General features: G+C 37.8%; 1 protein-coding gene across 2 annotated transcripts in view; it reads left to right on the top strand.

The window, feature by feature from the left end:
- The window catches only part of LOC150083257 (V-set and immunoglobulin domain-containing protein 10-like), a 571,635-nt gene that overhangs the window by 512,948 nt on the left and 34,454 nt on the right, over positions 1-24,233 (top strand). For both annotated transcript variants that reach the window (XM_090377133.1, XM_090377134.1), the window contains exon 3: positions 3,755-3,965. In XM_090377133.1, the coding sequence (XP_090233259.1) occupies positions 3,755-3,965 (211 nt within the window). The remainder of the gene's footprint in view (positions 1-3,754; positions 3,966-24,233) is intronic.

Here is a 24,233-nt window from a genome sequence, read left to right as displayed (position 1 = left end):
GACGATGGAGTAGAAGGGAGTTGTCATCAATAACCTTATCGCAACCGCTGACGGCGGGAAAGAAAATCGAATACAAACTCCATGTCGGCAAAGTTATGCAGGACATACGATGACTGTCGGAAGAAATAAGAAATAGCAGGGTTGGAATTCCAGATTTCTTTGTAGGCGGAGGAGATTTAGTAGCAGCGAAAAGTTCGGGAGAGAGACCGATTCTTAGTTTTAGCCGTAAAATTGGAATATTTACACTCGTTTTGCTCTATTTCTCCTTGTCATTTGTATTCGGACCACAAATCTCCCCAAGACTGCTCTGTTGTAGGATGAACGTGGGCTGGTTAGAAGAGAGAAATAAATCGAGGAACACTGTTTCTTTTTTCTTTTTCTAATGGCGCCGAATACAGAATATCCCTCATTTAGTGCTGAGTCACCCAAATGCGTACAGTCAATCAAGGATTTATTATTTTTTTATTTTTTTAAAAGAAAACAATTCTCAGAGACTTAGAAATGTATTTTTCAGATTAGGGAAGTTTTAAAGAACGATCTATAACTGCTCATTTGCCATGTAATTTGATGCTCGACAACCTGGAAACTTTTCTGACTATATTCCTTCCTGTGACCATTGTAAGTTTGTCAAGTGACATTTATGGCTCCCCCTTTCATTTATCACTTCCATAATGTATACAAAAAAAACCTCCAGTAACAGCGAAGTCAAATCCGGTGCTCGCTAATTTTGATCAAAAACCATAAAAGCTAATCACATGACGAAATGAAATTTGAGAGCCTTTACTTGTTAATTTTAGGAGAACTTTCCATCGATAATGGCATCATTTTACGCAAGGGAATAATACTAATTATAAATTAGCAGAAATCTGAATAACGTGTTAATTGATGCGTTTAAGAAAGGCCCCAAGGTGAACAACCTATGAGTTTTCAGGATTCCAATATCAGTTTAAAATATTTTAATAGAAACAATTGCCTTAATTTCACTTTCAGCACAAGTCAAACGAAGTACAAAACATTAAAAATTGTGTTAAATCGTAAAGGCTGCTGAGCTGATTCAACTGGGATACAATAATGGATCTAAATTATACAAAAGACACCATTCGTGAGCAAGATTAAGGAATGTCTCTCAATACATTTCTTAATAACCTTCTTTCCTTTTGAAATATGAAATAATTTCATATCGGTTTGAAACCAGTTCGGTGTTTGCACTCCAGTAATTGAATACTGATGATGCTCAACACAGCATCTTTCCTTTATAAAATATAGAGTTTACCAAATGTAAAGTTCCTGTGCCAGAGCATCAGATCTGTAATACAATCAGCGAATGAAAACTGATTCATATCAAAGGTTTCCTAGACCTTGCAGATTAACAGAAATGAATAAATATTCTGTTCACTTCCATCTGTGTTTATGCTAACTAAACAACTTCGCTTTGAATGCGTAGTAAAAGCAAAGTAGAGCGACGTTCCTCTTCTTTTCACAGTGGATTGATGAATACCACCGAGGATATACTGCAGCGATCTTGTTCAATCGACTTAATTATTATCAGGCCTGCAATTAGCTGTTTACCACAGTGTTAATGGCATTTGTTCTGCAAATCAGATGCCAAAGACGAGATCTGTCAACGCCATCTCTATAGCCTAGAGCAATTCTTTAACTCCTTATGCATCACCGTTCCTAGCCAGTCAAGGCACTGATTGAACTCAGCCACCGAAAAACAAACCCTTTCCGATTGGAAATTCCGTGCCGTTGAGAAATATGGACGTGGGAGCAAGGATAACTCTGTGTTGAACAAAATAAAATCACTTGGATCATAACAAGTACATCGGTGGTAGTATCTTATTATAAATAAATTAATAAAGGTTTTAAATCTGGAATTACAGCGTTACATCGCTTTAACAGGAGATAACGTATGCGCTTAATGTGGACTGAACTTTCCATAAACTACATATTGAAGAATCTGCTTGGCCATATTCCAAATCGTGTCTCGAGGAAAGCACTTTATAATGAGCCTAGCTGTTTTATCTCGGTGCAGTGGAGTCCCGGGTCAGTCTTTGACGTGTTTTCGGTGAACGAAACATAATTATAGACAAATATTGCCAAATTTTGGTTTAAGTAAAGCACGCATTTATTTTTAAAACAAAATCTTTTATCGTTATATCAATGCGAGTGGTGGCATTCTGTTCTCGGAATTTTGGTAACTGTGTTTCAATTAAAATTATATTTAGTATAAAATAAGAAAAGTTTGATATTTTTTTCACTAGATGCTTCTACACAAATATTGGTTCGTATGAGGAGACAATACCAGTTTAAAAATAGCATACTAATAAAATATTTTACCTTTCTGAGAAGGTGAAAGAAGATACTTGTTGACATTAGACTTGAATTTCTTTAGAATGTAATGTAAAGGCTTAAATTGACTAAGCCCTATGCGGAAGAGCACATTGCCATCCACAGAAATGAATGCAGCATTTATGGAACTTCCGAAAAAAAGTGTTCAAAAGAGTCTCATCTAAGGGTGCTTGCTAAAGTATCGTGACAGTGGTCTGACTGAAGCTTGTTTCTCGTTCTCTTTAAAGAAAACACGTCCAGAATAAGTTTCAACAGTAAACCTCGAATCTTCTATAAAGAGAAAATTAGCCTATTGGGATTAGTCCCAAAAGAAATTTTCTGCCTCAAAGTTAAAGGGACTCTGCTGGTAATTTTGGTAAGTGAACACAAACAGTGGGCCTTCCGCTGTTCTGAAAACTTCTATATACACAGTTTGTCTTGAAACTGTCTCTGAGAGTGAACTGCTTGAGTGTTAGGGCCACGGTCATCTTGTAATATTGTAACTCTTGGCTGACCTTCAGTTGCCTTCGACACACCTTTCTTGATTCTTGAAGTGTTGGTCTTCCATGGAAAATTAGCCGGCATGATACACATCTTAATCTGAGTTCGATTCCTATCAACAATTGGAGGCTGTATTTGTCCAAAAGCACAGCAGAGGAGTAGGATTCCTCTTAGTTACTCCGGGATTTTCAGCAAGCACACCATACAAATCGGCCAGTGAACACACATATCCATATGGTGTATTTGTCTATAGACAGATACACGATATAAGAGCAACACGCTCCATTGCTGTTAAAAGAATGCTTTGAATTTGTGTCTTAACGTTGTTGCCATAACCTTAATATTACCTTTCCTGACATCTTTTAAGGATCTGGCCAACACACCTAGTTTTTGTCCCGCTATCATCCTGTCTAATCTTCCACACACGTCTACGCTACGTTTTGCACAAGGAAAAAACCTAATTGTTTTTATATATAAATACATTAGAAAAACGATAGAAGCAACTTGAACAGTGCAACCAATAGAGAATTTAGAATTATAAAATTTTAACCACAAACATGCCTGCTGAAAGGGGAGTAAAGTTTCCCGAAAGCTTCGTGGTTCATGGTTATATAATTATTAGAGCAACACAAATCGCATCCGCGTAGGACCTCTTTAAAAACCTTATCCATTATCCCACTAGTCCACTTTGTGAGGCAGATCGGTGCTGCTAAGATGGGAACGTGGAGAAGAAATCAATAAGCAACTTTTGGAAAAGGTGGCATCTTGAAATGTTTATTAGTTGCATTTATATTGAGATGCGTTAAGTAGTCTACACTTTTATCTTTCTTCCATACTAAAAATCTTGTTAGGAGTTAAATTACAATTATTCAGATGTAAATGTATTATTTTAAAATGAATTTTATATATTATTTTCCTGTAGGTGTCATGGGTGAGACAAAAGGACCTTCATATACTCACTGTAGGAAAATATACTTACACTAGTGACCAGAGGTTTACCTCCATCCACTTGGAAAACTCCGAGATCTGGACCTTGGAGATAAAGTATACCCAAAAGAAAGACGCTGGAGTGTACGAGTGTCAGATCAGTACCGAACCGAAAATGAGTCTTAGCATCAAATTAAATGTTGTTGGTGAGTACTACTGATTAACTTTCTCATAAAGTACTAATTCGACCGAGTATTCGTAATTAATAATCGAGTATTTATAATTAACAAATGCAGTATGTACGATTGAAGGTGGTGTATTAGGAATTCTGAAGCTAAGGTATGGATTCTAACTGCACTCATATTTAAATACTCAAAGCGTTCCCTTTAATAAAATTTTACTAAAATTCTTAATATTTATGCAGTTTTACTGCATAATATAAAACGATATATGAATTAATACAACTAGTCATTTCCTTATACAGCAGTCAGAGAAATCTGCTCAATTTGTATATCATTTTCAAGTGTAATAACACAACCGAATAGGATTAAAATCACCCTGTAAGTTGTTATTGGGAAAATTATTGTATAATACCTTTTTTCGATAAGGAGAATTAATAAGATTTTAAAATGCTCCATGCAAACTGTTTCTGATTCATCGTTATTCGGAATAAATCAGTATGTGATACTTGGCAAGTACACCAATTTCCAGTTGACTTTTCGAATCTTCATTTGTATGCTGCAATCTGTGTAGTAAATAATTAATCAACTTACACAGCTAATTACAAGTGTTCCCTGAATACACGCTTTGGATAATAGGTCTTCTTCATTAAACAATGGATGAAGTGTACAATTAAAGCACGCACAACAAACACACCATTACTTTCATTATTCAATTACTAGACACCATAGGAGAGCGAACAGAATATTATGCATAATACGGGTCATCAAAAATAAATCAGAATGCTTTTGTAGCTATATTTAACAGAAGATTACCGAAGGAGATATCTCTAATCATATTAATAAGGAACGCTAATTATACGAACAAATAATTAATCAATGAATTAAGTCATAAACTTGTATTTTGTCTGTAAATACACCACTGATTTGAACTTTAACTAACTTAAATGGCTTTTGGAATAATCTTCTTGACTGATGGCTTTGTTCTATCATATTTCTTTTTTGTCAAAGCGGACGAATAAATCACGCAGGACCATAAAATGTGTCAATTCTCAGTTAATTATCTTCGCTATTAAATTATTTCCTCACTAAATGGTTTGCGATTAAAATAGTAACAAGTTTGCTTGTTTAGATCGATGTGATCATCAAATATTACTTTCTGGATGATTAAGAAGACGAGTTAAGTACACGTAGAGTTTGAACTACAAATAGCTGATACGCTAGTTATCGATATAATAATTGGCTTATGTTCCTTCTATAGCATGAAAGCTTTAGGGAGGGGGAGTGACTGATAATTCAAGAGAATTTTAAATTTTGTCTAGCTTGCATGAAAACTACTAACATATATTGGCTTTCTCTCGATAGCAATTTTCAGGAAATACATAAAGGTGGAAGGTTGTTCCAGTTGCAGAAGCGCAGAGGGAATGAATGAAAAGAAAAGTAAGTTCTGTAAGTTTAAAGTTTAACTACGAATGGATAGTGACTGGCTGTCTCATGTCTTCTGGCTAGCTTGGAAGAAAGCAAAATTGCAGTTGCCATTTCGAATAAAAAAACATTGGCCATTGAAATATCTGTAGAAAAGGCGTGCAGACACTGAATGTAAAATGTGTTCAGCTTCAGTAACCAGTTAATTTATGGCCTGCGTTCACAAGATTTTCCAATCGTCTTCATTTATTTTTTATGTTTGTGAATGAGGAAGTTTAAGGAATTTAACCGTTTGTCGAGTTTGGGAATTTGTGTTATGTATTTATGGAATTTGTGTTATATCTTTAAATTGCGTGTCTTCTTTGGTCGATTTTCTGGACGAAAAACCCGAGTTTTGGGGAGGAAAAACCATGCTACCCTCGCCTGAAACCGACTAAATCAGCCACATTTTGAAAACCCATCAAGATTCTCGCATGGGATTCGAACTAAGGTCTTATCCAGCCAGTTTGGGGGACAGTGGTTGTGCCAAATGTGCTACCCACGAGCATTGGAACATGCAGCAGTCTGGAGAGCCATCTACCATCGGATGTGGTTATTTGGCGGATGGCAGTTGATCAAATGGTAACAAGCTACAGATCAAAGGATGGATTATAAAACCTTTATGACATTTGGGATGAAAAGCCTTTGAAATGTCTAGTGCTGCAGCTTGAGTTTTTCAAAAATTTTCTATTGAGCTTGTCCACAATCGAGTGACAATACGCCAAAGTCAAAAGATCGTTTAGGATCGAGGTAACAGGAACCAAATGGTAATGGGTTATTTCGATATAAAATCTCTAAATAGTACAACAGTACAAGCCGCTTGTTGTTTCTACTTTAGTTTGAGGTGAAATAAGAATAAATGAATATAATTATATGATAGAAATTTGCCTAAGAAATCGTGCGGATAGGAAAACATCAGTGAGGTGTGGATTCGAATAAAAACTTATAACGCTTCTACATTCAAGTAAATGCCTTTAAAATGAGCTACTAAATTTCTTACAATTTTTTCACGAATTTGTCGCTTAATGCTATTAAAATACGGTTTAAAAATTCAATGGTAACAAAGTGGTATTTTCTATCACTTGTATTTTAAATATCAGTATATATGAAAGAAAACATTTGTGTTTCTCTTTAAAAAATACTAGACTTAAAAGTGAATTTCCCAGAGGAAAAAAACTAGGAGCTAATTCTATAACACAGAAAACGCCTCCAGGACCAGAGGGCTTCGTTTATCAAGACTGTTCAAGTTTCACTGATCTGTCTCTGGAGAAAAATCAAAAGACATACTGAGTTGAATGTCTGGAAAGATAGAATAAGTTGGGGAAAAAAAAAAGCAAGAATCAATAAGTCAACTCTGTGTTTAGGTAGCATTGCACTAGAACTATTTGATCGTAAAAGGTGGTAGTAAAAAGTGAACAAAAGTTGAAACCCTTAGTTTACCAACCGGCTGTACAATACAAAAGTCATTTGGTCAAGATTAATTTCCGAAAGTTTGAAAATAAGTTTAGGCCAAGGCCCTTCGACATAAGAATAAAGCTTACCATAACTCGGTTGTCTACATTTCATCCCGTTGATCTGGTTTGATTACAGCAGTGATATGTGTGTGTTTTCTGATAAAACACATTAGAAGTCTAACAAGGTACTTTCAAATATAAAGATTATAACTGAAAGCAACAATTCCTTCGTGGAAGTTTCAATGGTTTCGGCTGGTTTATATTATTGAGAAGAGAACATGTCCTTCTACTGTGTTAGCATATAAAAAAACAACAAAGGTTTAACTTTTGCAATAGCATTGAATTCACATGTGGCATACCCTTCACCAGCTCAAGCTGATTCCATATTGTAGTACTCGTACTTTCAGTAAACGCCACTTCCTTGTTTGGACAATTAAGACCGGATGGAAAAGACCGGGGTTCGAATGTCGTCAATAATGGAATGAATTTTTATGGGCTTTTTTTTTTTTAAAACGTGGCTCAGTAAGTGTGTCTCATGTGAGGATTATTATCTCATAAGATCGCTGTTGTAGGGTTTTAGGAGAATAAGGCGATGTTGCTCCGTGTATATTGTCTGTAAATTTCGAGTGTTCTGACGTCGATTTTCTGTTTGCTTGACGACAAACCATGCTACCTCGCCTGAGACCGACTAATTCACCCACGCTGTGGAAAAGACCCATAAAAATTCATCCCGTTATTGACGGGATTCGAACTCAGGTCTTTTCCACCCAGTGTGGGTAGGACGGCGATCCTACCAACTGTGCTATCCACGAGGGCTCTCTCATAAGAAGGTTTTGTTGGTGTTTAATTGCGCTACTCATAGGAAGGGATGCAGAAATTGCTATTGTTACCTACATGCTCTGCTACTGATACTTCCTATTGCAATTTCTTCAGAAACTAGACAGATTTGGTATGAGCTCGTGGCGACAGCAGTGCAACCTGACATCTTCTTCTTCAGGTTCCGTGTTCAATTTGAACTTTGGAGACCAACGTTTTCCAGCCAACTCTGTATCTTGCTTTGTGAAATAGTTCTTGTGTCGTAACACCCACTGTCCATTCTTTGATATTATCAAGCCACTTTTTTTTTCTTGGTCTTTCTTTTGCTCCTTTGCCTTTAATCTTCCCTTGCAGGATTTCTTTTCTCTGTAGGTCATGTTGTGGGCCTCTTGTAATATGCCCGAGGTAGGCAGTCTTTCTCTTTGCAATTGTAGTTAGTAGTATCCTTGTGGTCCTTGCCATCTTAAAGGACCTGACATGTCAATGCCATAATACACGAGCATGGTAATTTCCTTTCCCCGTCTTGGTAATTTTAATTCAAAATCTTTTTTTTAATTACTGCTATTTAGGATAGGATTGAAATGTTACAAAGAGGTGTTTACTTGAAATAGATGGTCCAAAAAACATCAAAAAGTATGAGGAACGAGTCGAGTAAAAGTACTGCCTAGAAGATGCAATCGGCTGTAATTAAAGAAAAAAGTCAATCGATGAGTTCCATCTTTTATGGAAGTTTTAATAAAATCAATGTGGACGCATTCCTTTTAGGAGTAAAGCACATTGCACGAAGGTCTTTTAGAGTTGCCCCATTTAAGTGACGCTATCGGGATGGAATTTGATTATCGATTGGTCACCTTAAAGGCAATTTAGCGGGTCAGTGACCTCTATTAAACAGCTCCTTACTTTTTTTTGCAAATATTCTCTTCCGATGTCAAATGAAAAGTTCTGTCAAATCACGCTTTTATGATTAGTAGATGCACGTGAGTCTCTAAGATGGACAGTGTCACCAAACTTAAATTGTGTTTATTGATTCGGTGTGTACATAAATTATTTTTTTGCGCGATCGACAAATTTTACATCTCGCTCTCAAGCAATATTAAAATATTTCGAAAATAGTGCAAAATACAAAGTTGATGTCCAACTTTCTTCCAACTAAAAATGCCTACAGGTGCAAATGTACTTTAAAAAAAAAAAAAAATCAAAATTTAATATCTTTGATGAAATTGCCGACAACTCAGCGTACCATTTTGCATTAGAGGCACAGCAAAGAGGATCGATATGCCCATAACAACATAAAAATCTTGTTCTATAGTTGATTCCAAACAAAAACATCGCTTATTTTCTTATCTCTGCTTCTTTAGGCATCTCGTGAGCATCATCGGTATCGACTCACCATCTTATAATTGAAAAACAGCTCCGTGTATAAGTATAAATAAGAAATGGATTTTTTTTTTTATTAGCTTACAACTTAAAGATTAATTTATGCGCAAATATATTTTTAAAGAAATATTTGTCGTGTAGGGCAGGATTAGACCCGCAGGCGCACGCAGAAAGCAAATACCGAAATACAGAACAGCTACCGATTTCAATTTAATTTCGAAGAATGTTTTTATTTTTCAAAATTTTAAATACTCAATTACTTATTCGGGTTTTTGATTATTTACTGTTTTCTTTTATCGTATTGTGGGGGGTGGGGGAGGGATACAGGCATCTTTAGCCGAGCAAGGAGCTGGCCATATGTTACTTCGTTTAATTTATCCAGGCACGAGGCAAAATAGACTGAAATTGTTGATGTAAATAAAAGATAAACCGGGCAAATACATTCCTAAAATTACATGGCGTGACCTCTTTCTTCCCAAGTCCATGCTGAGCTGCAATAATAGCATTTTCCTACAGCGTGCTTAAATTTCGAAATACTAGACCGGGGTTGTAAAGTTAACGAGGCGTGAAAGATACGTTCTGACAGTACAAAATACGTATGCAAATGAGAGGGCTCGAAACCGTTTTAAAGAGGAATATGTGCATTGACATAGTGGTGTAGTGCAGTGTAAGGGTAAAAAGCGAATAAATTACATGACGGGGACAAGTGAAAGTGTGTGTGTGTGTGTGTGTGCGCGCACGCATCCGCGCGAAAGAGTATCTAAGCTAGAGTCAATATGCTGATTTTGGGGGGGGAAGAAAAGAACCCTCATGTTAAAAATTACGATGTTGTTCTTCCAACCACTGGTTTTTTTAATCTGGTCACGTTATTCTGATACACGCAATTGAAAAGCCAAAGTAATAGGGGAAAAGAAGTTTAAATTACTTTTTTTCCTCCAAAGTCAAATCGGAAACATTTTTTTCCATAAGACTTTATAAATGATAAATCATATTAATCAAAAACACCCTTTTCCGTGGATCTTTTGAAGATGGAAGAGTAGAAAACGGAAATATCTCGGAGATTTTCTATTCACTTTATTCGTGATTCTTATTGGGATGACGAAGTTCCTGTTATAAATGAATATATTACTTTACGCAATTTTTGAAAATTCCTGCAGTTGGAAATAGTAAGTATCATCGGTGTGTGATTCACATGTACCACATTAACTTGAACTAATGATTAGAACTGATGAGCTGAGCTGAGCTGACCACGACTGTCTATCGATGCTAAAATCCTCATCAAATTCCAAAATCCGAATACTTAAAGTGAGGATTCTTGGATATATAAAACGTATACTGAAGGTGTGTGGGAACATTAAATTTCAGTATTTCACCATAACAAAGTTTAATAAAAAAATTCTAAATTCTATGGTGTATAAAGTGGGCGTTAGCAGAACATTAAAGACACGCATTTATTTACAAAAATTTACAAACCTTTGATGAGCATTATATACAGTATTTATATAAAAAAAAACAAACTACATATATACATGCATGCTAATTTCCACATATTTGAACCATATTACAGTACACTACACTATCTCTCTCTCTCTCATCAACTATTCTCAATTTACAAATTATTAATATCAGTTTGTGTCAGTTGTATCTTATTTAATATGAATCCTCGATGATTACTCAATCATTCTCTGCCATTACCAATTTTTATCACTATCATCAGTAAACTCATTTCAACTCTTATTACTTTGTTAGATCTCTTAGCTTTTAACCCATGACATTTATTACAACTGGTATCCTCTTACATCAGTATTATTTACTACAAATCACTCATTCTACCTTAATTACTCTCTAGTTACCATCTTAGCCATCCCTCTTTATCCCAAAGGTTTCTCTATTAATAAAATTTCTTTCTCCTTCACCTCATCTGTATGTTATCCTGTGTTGCCACCTGGCCTAATTTAATAATATGGTTAACATATGCTTACAGTACTACCCCTATAAATATAATTTCTTTACTAATTCCTTTTTACTATTACTTTCTTTTTAGCCCCTCCCTAGCCAGGTGGGAAGGAGCAGCAGTGCGTAACACACGCTTCTTGATTAGACCGGGGTTCGATCCCGTCACCACCAAATATGGAGGATGCGGAAAGGTCAGGGAATGACCACCGCATTTCCCGGAGCAATATGGCCTTAGTTGCTAATGCTCCTAAAAACCAAACAAACAAACAAACTTTCTTTTTATTACCCCTGTACTACCTTTACATTATTTAATAATCATTAATATTCATAACAAATTATCTCAACCTTAGTAACTAATTTGCTTAATACAAAAGGAATGTTTATTTATTAAAAAGAACATCACTCAATTCCATTCCTTGTAGAGCTAGGTTATGAGTCCTTGAGTTCAAGCTTCCTTCGTGACAGCCAGGCTTTCTACCATTCCTTGGGCACTCTGGGTGGCAGATGGGCTCTCTTTCTTTTCTTGGCTCACATATCTGCACAAATGGCCATCATCACTGCCCTCCGATGCCAGACCAGTCTTTCTTTCTCTCACGTTTTTTATTCTTTTTCTTCTTCATCTTGCTACCACGAGATGTGAACTCTGACCACCAACAATTCTACTTCCACTTCAACTCGCAAACTCAGGACTTTCTCCCCTCAGACCACCGATAAGTCAGATACAGAATCGACACTATCTCAAATTACTTCCCCCCAACTTTACTCTTTCCCTCAAGTTTGGAACGCCTCCCCCAAGGACTCCAACCAATCCCCATACTGTTTAATTTTTTCATTCCTTCCTATTTGCTAAAACAACTCACCCCAGTTGTCTCCTTAGCTCACAAACCAACCCTTCTCTAGAAATTTCTTTTTTTTTCACAAGGCAGTATGACCTTTTTATGTTTGCCGGTCACCTCCAAAACACTCATTTTCGTGTTCACACTTTCTCTGCTAAATATGGCCAATTTGCCAATATATCAGTCACCCTGACGCCATTTCTTTTTGATGCGAACACTGGACGTCCACTAATTTCCTGTTTACTTCCTAAGTAAACAGGAAATTAGTGGACGTCCTTAGATCAAAAGAGACGATTCGTAATCCCATTTACGGTCCTATTGTTCTTGCCCTCAGCAACCCTTTCACGCCTGTTCTCAAATGGCACCCCTTCTCTAGTCATTGCGCTGTCTCTGCTTGGCTTGCTCTCTTGTATTATTTAAATTACTTTTCTAACTTTAGCCGCTATTTTAATTCACACGCCTAAAACTTTCCCATCCCCAAACCCAGTATTTCTTCTGACTTTAACCTTACTTACATTCAAACTAAATATCCAATCTTAATACTCACTATATTTAAATTAATACTCGGGCATTAATGCTAATTTGCACTTTCCATTGCCCTTCCTGGATTTATTTTCTAGCAAAACAAATATTTCTATTTTAATTGGTAAGATCTACTTCTTACACAGCCAATGTGTACAGTGAAGACTGAAGGTTTTGCTGCATCAGGCAAATATATTTATTTATTCCAGTAATCAACAACTCACTGGCTGAAAGAAAACTTCCTGCAATCTAGTCTAAATTTCGCTCCCCCCATAATTTGAATTTATGATCCATTGCTCTGGAATCATTTATAATATACTGAAAGTTTTACTAATTTTTTTAGAGCCTTATTCACCTTAATCGTGTCCCCTCTAACGCCTCTAGTTTCGAAGCTCTGTAGCTCACATAATCCAAGTCTTTCCTCATATGGACACACTTTTGCAAATCTCACCAAGCGGGTGAGATTTGCAAAAATCTTTGAATCCTTTCAAAATCTTGGTGTGTTTTAGGTGTGGTCTTCATAATCGAAAACAATATCCCAAGTGCAGTCTCGCAATTGCCTTGTTCAGTGAAATTATGACCTCCCTATCCTTGCAAACAAATGTTCGGAAAATCATCGAGAGAGCACCATTGGAACTGACATCTTTGAGGCCTGTCTACACTGCTCGCAGAACTCTCAAATACCTTTCTTTTTCTATTGACTTTCGTTCAACCCCCACTTGGGATTGCTGTTCCGCACAGACCATTAATCTTTCTGTATAAAAACATAACCGCCACTTTTCTAAACCATTTCTGAAGTCTGTCTAATTCGTCCTGAAGTATCTCTGCTTGGAACTGATTCTTCCTCTGAACCCAATACGTTCCAATAACTTCTCGTGTCTGACTGAGTCAAATGCTTATCTGAAATTCAAGTGAAGTGTCGAAATTATTACCTACGTTCAGTTCATGAGTGAGTCTGTGAAAACAGCCAGCCAGGAGAGGATTAAGTTCGATTCTCGTTCCTGAGTGGAAGAATTCTTTACACCTCGCGATCAGGGGCTGTAGTTATCTCTAGGGTAGTGTTGATCCCGGGTGGGACCAACACTGCCTTTGAATACATATTTGTACAGGCAAAAGACAGTACAGTCAAAAGACAAGTATAGCCTTGTACAGTCAAAGCGCCCTTATTAGGCATAGTCACCCAATATTGGCAGGGGATGAAGTGGAAGATGCCTACGTAAGGAAGTGGAACTGCTTCCGTACCTACAGCTGCTGTTGTGCAGTAGTCGTAGCATGTCATAATCTATAATAATATTAAGCATATAACCTGCAGGTCAGAAGCTATGAAAAGAAGAAAGCATAATACATTTTTAAATATACATAATATAGAACCAAATCTTCATCATTTAGGGAAAAAAATAACTGCGTAAACAACTTATTACAACATGCAAATCGGTAACAGATAAAAACAGCTAATTTACCACCCACACTTTCGATTACAAAGTAGCTATCATCGAGAAAATGTCACAAGGGCCGTGTGGATGATTCTTTGAATTGGAGAGCACGAGGGAGGATGGAGGCAGGACAATTTCAATCTGAAGCGTCCAAGTAGCCAAATGTGATCCCAGTATTACTGACAAACAGTGAATCCAGTTACAAAAGACGTAAACTATCTCTTGAAGACCTGTTCAAAATCGTCCCGTTGTCAATTCCGCGCGGACCAACTATTATTTCTCTCCAGATGCGAGGCGCCATTGAGACGTCACAATACTGCAACATGCTTCACAGCTCTTGATCTACACTAGCGCTTATATCGATGCATACCAATATACACTGAGTGATCACTGAATTATGACCACCCCTATGAAAGCTGAATGCGACCCGTTGACCACGTGGGGTACGAGAGTGCGAAGTTAGTTGACCTACGTATCATAGATAAGGTGTCAGTGGTTCAGTAGGTAGTAAAATTCCGAGCGTGTTGGGTGAAAGGAAGGATTTATCGGACTTTCATAAAGAACAGATCGTGGGTGCTCGAAAAGCTGGTGCCTCGATTTCCCAAACGGCTGAACTGATGGGGTGTTCGAGAGCCGCCGTTGTTAAAGTGTACCAGGATTGGCGTCAAAATAGTCAAACAACCACCCAACTGCAAAACTGCAAAGATCAGCGAAAGGTTGATATTACAGGGGAGCGCCGGGTCGAACGACTCGTACAGGCGAACAGGCGCAGCACTGTTAAAGAGTTGACTACCCAATACAACATGGACCAATCCGAAACAATATCTTGCATGACCATGCGTCGTACGCTCGCACGTATAGGCTATACCAGCAGACGATCCCTACGGCATCCTCTCCTAACCAAGGTTCACCGGCGTAAAAGACTCACCTGGTGCAAAGAGCGTGAAAGTTGGACGTTAGAAGATTGGAAGAAGGTGTGCTGGTCGGATGAGTCACGTTATTTAGTCCACACCGTGCATGGTCGTGTACTGATTTCGTGCTAACAACATGAGGCTCTTCATCCATCATTCATGGTATCAAAAGTGCAGGCAGGTGGAGGCGGTTGTATGGTGTGGGGCATGTTTCACTGGCAGGAACGTGGACCCCTGGTGCATGTGAAACAACGTATCAGTGGTCTCCGCTATCGTCAACTGCTTTGCTGACTGTGTACATCCCGCTGCGTTACACTTTTTCCCGAATGGCGATGGTGTCCTCCAAGATGACAATGTGCAGAAATGGTTTTAAGAACACAGTTCTGACTTCCAGCATATCTATTGGCTTCCGAACTCCCCCAATATCAATTCCATAGAGCACTTGTGGGACAGTATAGAAAGGCATATCAAGCGTCTGGATACACCAATCGCCTCCATACCTGCATTGCTGACCGCATTACACACCGCTTGGTTGGCCATACCTCCCGAACGCTTCCGACATCTTGTTGAATCAATGCCATGTCGGATAGCTGCTGTACTGATGGCGAAAGGAGGACCTACTAGGTATTAGGTAGGTAGTCATAATTCTGTGATCACTCCGTGTATATATAAGGCCTGATGAGGGGGAGTCGTTTTGCACGAGAATCAGTAGTTCGATTTACTCCTATTGCAGAAAGGAGCCCGTTTAAAGTGGTGCCCATAGCATTTCAGGTGGAACAGTGGACCATGGTGCTTTTCACTAATGCATCTAAATACAGCTTTTAATCGGATTCTCGTGCACCTTCTTATGAAAAGTGGTGAAAATCTCATAGTGTTTTAATGATATGGACTGGAATCACCATTAGTAACTTCGAATCCTTATGTTCGCCGCTCTGCAGGACCAACTGGTTTTCTGTTAATGGTGCACAAATCATGTCGTATCCCAGTGAGCTTCCATACGAAGAAATTAACCTGTAATGAATAGCCAGTCAGATCCACCCGATCTCAATCCTATAAAGCAATCCTGGGCACACCAGGAAGGAGGATTGCTGGTCACACATCTCATTGAACTTGCGTCAACCTTTACGGAAGAATGGGAATTAGTACCTCCAGAACTAATTAACAATCACGTTCTCACCATGAGGGTTAGACATCGCACCCATTTTGCTGCCCACGGAGTTCACGCGCCATATTAGGGCATGTTTACACGGCATACTGGCTTTCCATCTCTAGGTGCTCACAAATCCATCTGCATAAAGCTATAATTTTGCATCGAAGTTAGTCAAATCTTTGCGCATTATTCAGGACATGTTAAAACGAATGTCACATTAAAGTTTCTCATAATTTAACACGAAATTTCTGATTTCATATACGTCCTCTGTTTGCTTCATGACGTTTATTCACCAGTACACAATTATTTTATGTCAACCCAGTATTAATTTTCCTTTGTTCAAAAACAGATTAACTTTTGATAAAACTGTAGTGAACTGCGTTGTTAAAGGTTAAGAACACGGCCTTACAATCAACTTCCATAAAATTTGTTGTCTGCGCATATTCTAAAAACAGACACTGAAATGTTGAGAATATACGGGAATTTTGAACCAATTTTAGCAACCAGAATATGAACCATTGTGGGGTTTTCGCGTACTACTGCGTCTCTGGTGTCTCCAGACTGATCGATAAAAAAATAATCTCCAGCCAACGGTGACCCGTCTATGCTTATTATTAACTTGCAGTAATTAATATGGTATCCGAGGATGCTTTCACCCAAATGGTTAGTTAATAAACAGAAAACGATTTTTTTTTGGCCACGGGAAACTCCGACACAGTAATGAAGACACCTTTATCCCTAGAAACACATAAGTGTTTTGCTGGAAATGCCAGACTAATCTGTCATGGCAGCATTGTGAACGCCAATCATTAACTGGACGTCCACCAACTATTTTATTCTAAATCTTCAAGAAATAGGAGTTAAGAAGTCTTCTTCTTAACCTGCAAGAAACATTTTCCATTATTTAGGAGTAAGACCACCAAGAGCGGTTCTTGATTTATTAGCGAATATTTGCATGATAGGATCACCTTGAATAGATATCCTGATCCTGGACGATGTGGAGTTGAGTCCTGGGCATCGTACCTACCAATTTAAATCAATATTTCTTATGGAGATTTTGGTAAAGAGAAATGTGCAGGAATAATTCATTTTCTCGCAAATCTGGAAGTTGAGATTGGCCAACAACAGTTCCAATTGAAGGGACTTTAAGAATTCCTCCAGTTGGTTTAAAAAATTTAGTAAGCAACGCTATCTACAGTTATAAAAAATAACTAGACAGCCCTGTATTTCCTCGATTATGTTCTATCATCATAACAGTTTTATGACGATGAATCTCTGCGTTTATACCACAATGTAGGTCAACACTGCTTTCAATTTTGGCATTAATTGCCGCTCTGTGAAGATCAGCCGTGAAATAAAGCAAAGGACTTTCATTAAATCATCTTAAGATTTACCAATTACCTGCGGGGAGGATTTCAACAACACAATTCCTCCCAGCTGTTGTACCGTTCCTTTGTACGTAATTAATTAAACCATAAAAGAGAAGGATTAGAACAATATATGCCGAAAAAACACGCCTGGGCATTGCTCGCTATTGCTCTCTCAGAAGAGACCAGTTTCGCTGTCTTCAAGGCCACGCAGTAATAATTAATTTTCCCTCGGTTGGGATATTCACCTTCATTTAACCAGCAACCATTACAAAAGTTTATGATGTGTAAAACAGGTCTCATAAGTTTAGCTGAGCTCGCTACCGGTACACACACAACAGAGCTTCGATGAAAATGAAGCGAAACAACTTCGGTGAGATAAAAATAAGAATATCTAATCCCCTGATTCTTAAGCCCTCCATTAGGAAGATTTTATTACATTTTCATTTATGGCTTCCTTAAATCATCCGTACATGCAACCCCTTTCTATTTTTCCCGGGCGCGCTTCACTTAGAAATATTATAATGTATCATTTTAGGTGCGTCTTGCATATTTGCATATTGTGTGCATTTAACGTGTTCAATATTTCACTGCGCATTTTAAATGCGGAAATTGTAGCTCACGTAGAACCTGTCCGCATCCTGCAAACGTGAATATTGCCACTGAACACACTACAAAATATTAATATATATATTTATGTGTTTGTTTGCGAGACCACAATACAGAGAGGATAATATAAAATAAGCGTAGGTAATTTAAATAAATTGAAAAAATAATAAACTTACAACTTTCATAACAAAACGAACTATCCAGAGTATTATTTGCATCGAGATGACAAGTCGTTTTTATATATCTCTTTCATTAAAACTTTCATTTATGCTACTTAAAAGGATTATTGTAATCATAAATGAATCGTTTACTTCGCGGGTTATTTCCATTAAAGGTTAAGTACAAATTATTTCACCGCGAAAGAGTAAGCGTCTCATAAATTGTGCTTACCTCGATATAACTAGTTTCATATTTTTACGATTTAACATTTAATTTCAATGTAAATATCGTTTCAATTAAAAATGATAAGCATCACGTGTAATAGGATGTCATGACTCATAGGATAATTGTTACTGGCGGTTCACCTATGAGTCACGGTATTTTTGTTTAATTCAGAGCTTTTTTTGAAAGCTTATGGACTTAAGCCCGTATTATTATTGCAGTTATGGCCAGATATGATAGGATTTTTATGATTAAACTCTTGTGGATTAAATCCAGACTCGTGAGACTGCAAAGTTTATGGGATGGGTGTTCTCGTTCTGGCCTAATCTAGTTAGCGGTATGAAGTTATTTTGTAAAGATCGTAGGAATGACACAAGTTAGTGATATGGGCCAAAATTACGCTTTCATCCTATTCGAGAGTGCTTGTACGTCATCTATCTTCGCGGCATACTCTCAACCAACTTTTTTTTATAAATGTCAGGTGATATGTTCCTCCGCTCCTCCTTTAACGCAGCTACCAGTTCGGCCTTGTTCTTTGGGCGATCTCAAGGTGCACGTACCAGACGATCCAATACATCCCAAATAGGGTTCAGATGATGAGTCTGGGCTGGCCAATCCAACTTTTCCACACCCATGTCCACTCTGTTACGAGCCGACCAGGATGGCATGGCGCGTTGTCTTGCTGATACCTTCCCCGAAGTAGTTGTAAGTTCAGGTTGTCCTGGTATTGCACAGCATTCATGATTTTGTTGATAACGACTAATGGGCCCAAACCAAACTATTAAAAGCAGTCCCATACCATCACCCTGCCTCCACCAAATTTCACTGTTGGGAGGATAAAATCAGGAAGGAACTGTTCCCCTGGCATTCGCCACACCCAGGAACGGCCATCGGGCTGGTAGAGTGCGAACCTCGACTCGTCTGTCCATAAGCCTGTTTTCCACTGCTCTACAGTCGCGCTCCTTGCACTGTATTAATCGGCGTCTAGCATTTGTTGAGGTGATCAATGGCTTGTGAACAGTTGCACGATCATTGTAATCCATAGCATGGAGTGTCCTCCGTATTGTACTAGTGCTGACAGTAATCCCTATACTTTCATAGAGGGTTTGTGTAACTTGAGACAATGGCAAATTACGATTTGGCGCACAGTTCTTCGCAGAATTCTCTTGTCCCGTTCTGTTAATTTTCGGTCGGAGTTTACCAGGCCGTTTTTTTGGCAGATTCAGTTCTATTTCTCTTCCATTTGCATATGACGTCACTAATTGTTGAGGTAGGGATCCTCAGAGTGACTCCGATGCCTCGTACAGAATGCTTGCTTATATGGCATCCTACTATCATTCCACGTTTGAAGTCTGTTAATTCTGTTGAACGTGTCATCTTGCATTGCCACTTTTGCAATTGTCTGTTCGAAGCCCAGTGTGCATATTTATACTGTGTTGCATGCATAGGACCTGTTTCTCCATCCATGGAGGGGTGTCCGGATATTAATGATATTAATGATTGCTGTCTATACAATACTGTAAATATATTAAAGGAATTTGAATTTTGACTGGGTTAACCAATGATACTATATTAGTGCTAACTGATACGTGGTGCTATCCACAGAGAGGGATTGAACAGTGTCATTGTGGTGAATACATCATGTTCATCAGAAAAAAGAGGGGAAGAAAAAGAGAGTCATGCTTCTTATCAAAGGCTACCTGAAAACTTCCAGACTGTGACCAGAGTTGGATCGAGTTCACATGCAATTTCAGTCTGTGTAAAGGTTTCAGGAATATCAGCAACTTAGGCCATATTGCACCGTACAAAATATGCTTGAAAATTGCGTGTTCGGTGGTTGATTTTCTACTTTCTTGACGAATAACTCGAGTTTCCGGGAGAAAAATCTAAATGAAAAGAATGAAACAACACCCAGTATAAATGGTAGAAGTTATTTTGTAGGAAAAAGACAATTCAAAGCACGGAAAACAGTGAAGGAGAGAAACTGCATAAAGTAAGCGATATGATTATGTTTGAGAAGAATCTATTAAAATTATTGAAGCTAAGGAAAGATAAAGCTCCAAGGGTGGGCTGCGTATATTCCATTGAGGCATCAATGTATTGTATCTTTAATTTCGCCTATTCTTCGGTTGATTCTAGAAGAAAATCAGGAGTTTCTGGGGAAAAAACCATACAACTCTCGTATGAGATCGATTAACTCAATCGCGTCGTAAAATAAACAATCGAAATTCCCCGCATAATTGACTGGACTTAAACCCAGCCCTTTTACATCCAATTTGGGAGGACGGTGACCATTGAGCAACCCGCTGGGGTTGCATTATCCAGTTGGGAATGTTAATACAATAATCATTAGACTCCGGGTGATCATCCTACACTTGAAAGGTGTATCCATATTTGTTATGTCACGTGTCCCTAATCCACAGCGGATGTGCCAAAAAAGTGGTGGACAACTACTGACTAGTGACTTTGAATTCAATGGTAGGAAAGGGGAAGATCATGGAGCCTGTAAAGGGTACAACAGAGGACCACATCAATAAGAATGGTATCCTTAAGGGATCACAGCATGGGTTTGTGATGGGGAAGTCTTGCCTGACCAATCTGGTTAACTATTATGATGAAGTTATAAAACAGTTGATTGCAAGAAGCAACTTCGAAATTGTTTGCCTTCACTTCATCTTTTGGATAGGTTCCCCATGAAAGGCTATTATATAAACTGGACCAAACTGGGATTATTGGAAAGATCCTTCGTTGGATCAGGGGCTGGTCAAAAGATGAGATAGGGGTAGTCATCAATGGAAATTCTTGAGGGCGAACCATTTTAACAAGCGGAGTCCTTGACGGATCGGTGCTTGGGTCTCTCGTGTTTCTAATTTATCTTAACTTCACTGACGTTAGGGAATACAGCCCAATCAGGTAGGCCGTGTGTGTCCAATTGCCATCTTATGAGCTCATCTCCTTCGCTTATAATAATCCAATATCCTGGTTCCAGAGGTTAATTTTGCGCTGGACCAAGGAGACAGAAGAGGTTTCCATCACGCGGTGATGGTAACTATCATAATTATCACAGCTAATGATGTAATAACATTAGCCAACGAAAAAAAAAATTAAGAGAATCAGCTTATATCTGTTAAAATAAATCAGTGTCATACATTACTGGCTAGATTATTCAGCATATTTTGGTAAAAAGTAACTTCCTCTTTATTTAATAACTGTGACGTGATGTGAAACTATCACGGTGATTTTCGAATTCTACGCATAAAAATTGGTTAAAAACAGCAAGTTCTTGAGGGTAAAAGTCGTGTTGGCTAGTGCAATAAAGGCTCACCTCTCAAATAGGTATTTTTTACCTTATACCGATTGATGATTTAATTTTGTAATACGTGTAAACATTTTTGAGAAAGCGACTTTATTCAAAGATATTTGAGAAAGTTTGTTATAAATTTTAAGAGAGAGTAGTACGATCATGCATTTAGCATATTTCTATAACTTATACGCAGATGTTGGCATTTTACTTTACTCAAGTATACTGAATTGTGTAATCGAATATTCCATGTTATTTGTGGTCCAGGAAGATGGTAGAATTCAACACAATTCTCCAGTGGTATTATAAGTTTATTTAGTTGGTCAATGGGCGGATCATTTTAACAAACACGTTCGGTTGTTAAGCCCTTACTATCCTTAATTTAAAACTATGGCCGGAACTGAGGGCTGGCTTCCTTGAATATTGAGTTTCCAGTCCTGTAGGGGAATGGGAACTCAGTAACTCAGTATGAGTACTTAATTCGTCAAAAAAGCGAGGAATAAAACGGCACCTTCTCCACAACGATCATCTCTCTACTTATCTGTTTGTTATCGAGAGTAATTAAGAAAGTTTTTACTTCTACGACTAATCCTGCGTATTAAAGGGTAAAACACGCTGCTGTGTACTGGTACACCGTTGACAGCTTGGTTTCATTGACGGTAACACAATTTATCATCCTAATAGGCGCACTGCTACAAGCTACAACTCCATCACGCATTGCCACTTCAATATGGCAGTCACGTTCTCTTTCACTTACAAGGTGAAATATTTTATCGTTTTATACGATTACGCGGCACTTCACGTGTGCCATTTTCACCCCGTAGCCATTCGTAGCGCGTGTACGATTACGGCTTTAATTAATTAATTGTTTCGACAAACGTGTTGGAGCAGACACGCGTGCGTACAGTTCTGTAAAGTGCCTGTATCGTATTTCATGGATAATGGCATTGCGTCATTTCTAAGCTACGTTTAAAAAATATTACCCTTCCGAGCCAAGTAGACATATTTTCCATTGTTCTCGTTTATAAATACAACAAAAATGCGAATGAATGAGAAAAGGAGTGCCACAGACACGAAATGGTAGACCATAGCTCGAATGACTGTGATTCAAGTCACGTGACTACTAAACACGGTGATGTTTCGCGCATTCACTCTATTTGTGGGCTCCTCTGACCGCGTGGCTATCTCGCAGCGTAAACAGAAATTTTTAAATTTACGAGCAACGTTTTTAATTCTGTCCTTCGGTCGCCATCTTGTAAATTTGCGCATGCGCAGTGCGAGCATTAAATGAATATGGCATTCGTCTCTTGGGCAATCTCAATATTATTTCATTTTGGTTCCCAGTTAAAGCGATCAGACTGTATAACACGTTTATAACGTACAAAAAATTAATTGCTTTGCATAAAATATATTCAGTGTTCCAAACTGGCATGGAAAAGCCCAATTATTTAGTGAATTTTCACTAAAAGTGTGTCGCAACTCATTTGTAAGTTAAAACTGAGTTTATTTTAAAGTAAATAAGAATTTTAATTTAAACTAAAATTGACCGGTTCTGTATTAATGCTGTTACACGTATATGCTAATATAAAGCGAAAAAAAAAAAATACTTTCAATATTTATAAGAGGTTTCGTTATAAGTCTTTCGGCAAAGGGCTAACTCCAAATTTAATCTTCAAAACTTATTTTCGATTCACCATCTCTGCAACTACCTTAATATATTTGCCATAACTCGGTACGGAAACTTTCTCTTGAACTGCCACTCGTTTCAAGGATAAACTTGGAATGGATTTGTACAATTTCGATAGCGTAAAAGGCATCTACTTCTAAGAAAAGTTAGTGATATTCCAAAATACTACTCTTCGGCCTTCTTGAAACTCAAGCTTAAGAAAAGAGTTTTAGTTGAAGTTGCAGTCGCTGCTTCAGAAGTTGCATTTCACGAAGAGCTCTCAAAGTTGAATTTTTATGTATTTTAAAAGATCAAAGCCAGTTCCTGTAGAGCTTCGTATTTATTTTCTACCTGATTATCATATATGGCTTACTGATCATGTTTTCTTGTAAGATATATGTCTTCATGTAAGCTTGCATTTCTGTAGTCACTTACTCTATTTTAACTTAATTTTCTTAATACGTTTGTATGCATCTAGTCTTAAAACTCGTGCGATTTCTTTGGTTAACAAACCAAGATGTATAATGCCTAGTTGTTTAAAAGCGAATAATTTTTCTTCGATTTGAAATAATCAGTATTTAGCATGCTATAGCCAGGTTTGAATATAATATTAATTTTACAAGAGATTGCAATTATTAAGATTGCAATACGAATTCAGTTACCCTCTACTATGCTTCTGTAATTTCATAAATAAGGTATTGTGTTAAGGGGGCGTCTTATAAAAATGCCAATTAAGGAGCACCAGGAGCAGATTTAAAATATGTTTTGCACGTGCCTCACTTTTCGGGTTTTTGCCCACGAAAATGTTGCCATCCGCAGAAGTTTGCAAATTTTATTGCTATAGGTCCGCGTGAAGAGATCACCAAGATCTTCGCTAATAACGAATGGCTGCGCCTACCGGTTTAGAAATCCTCCTCTATGTATCAACTTTAGAGGGACGATGATTGTGCATGTTCCGTCCCCTCAGTGTAGTGATATTGGGTTGAAAACTCGATCTGCCAATCCATACAAAAGCGCGCAGAAAGGCTTCTACTAAGAAATCGGAAATTTGA

The sequence above is a fragment of the Mastigoproctus giganteus genome, chromosome 7, assembly GCF_048544385.1.
Source record: "Mastigoproctus giganteus isolate SK-2022 chromosome 7, ASM4854438v1, whole genome shotgun sequence".
In the NCBI taxonomy this organism is placed as follows: Eukaryota; Metazoa; Arthropoda; class Arachnida; order Uropygi; family Thelyphonidae; genus Mastigoproctus; species Mastigoproctus giganteus.
The sequence above is the reverse complement of the archived record's forward strand: the minus strand, read 5'-3'. Positions and strand labels throughout refer to the sequence as shown.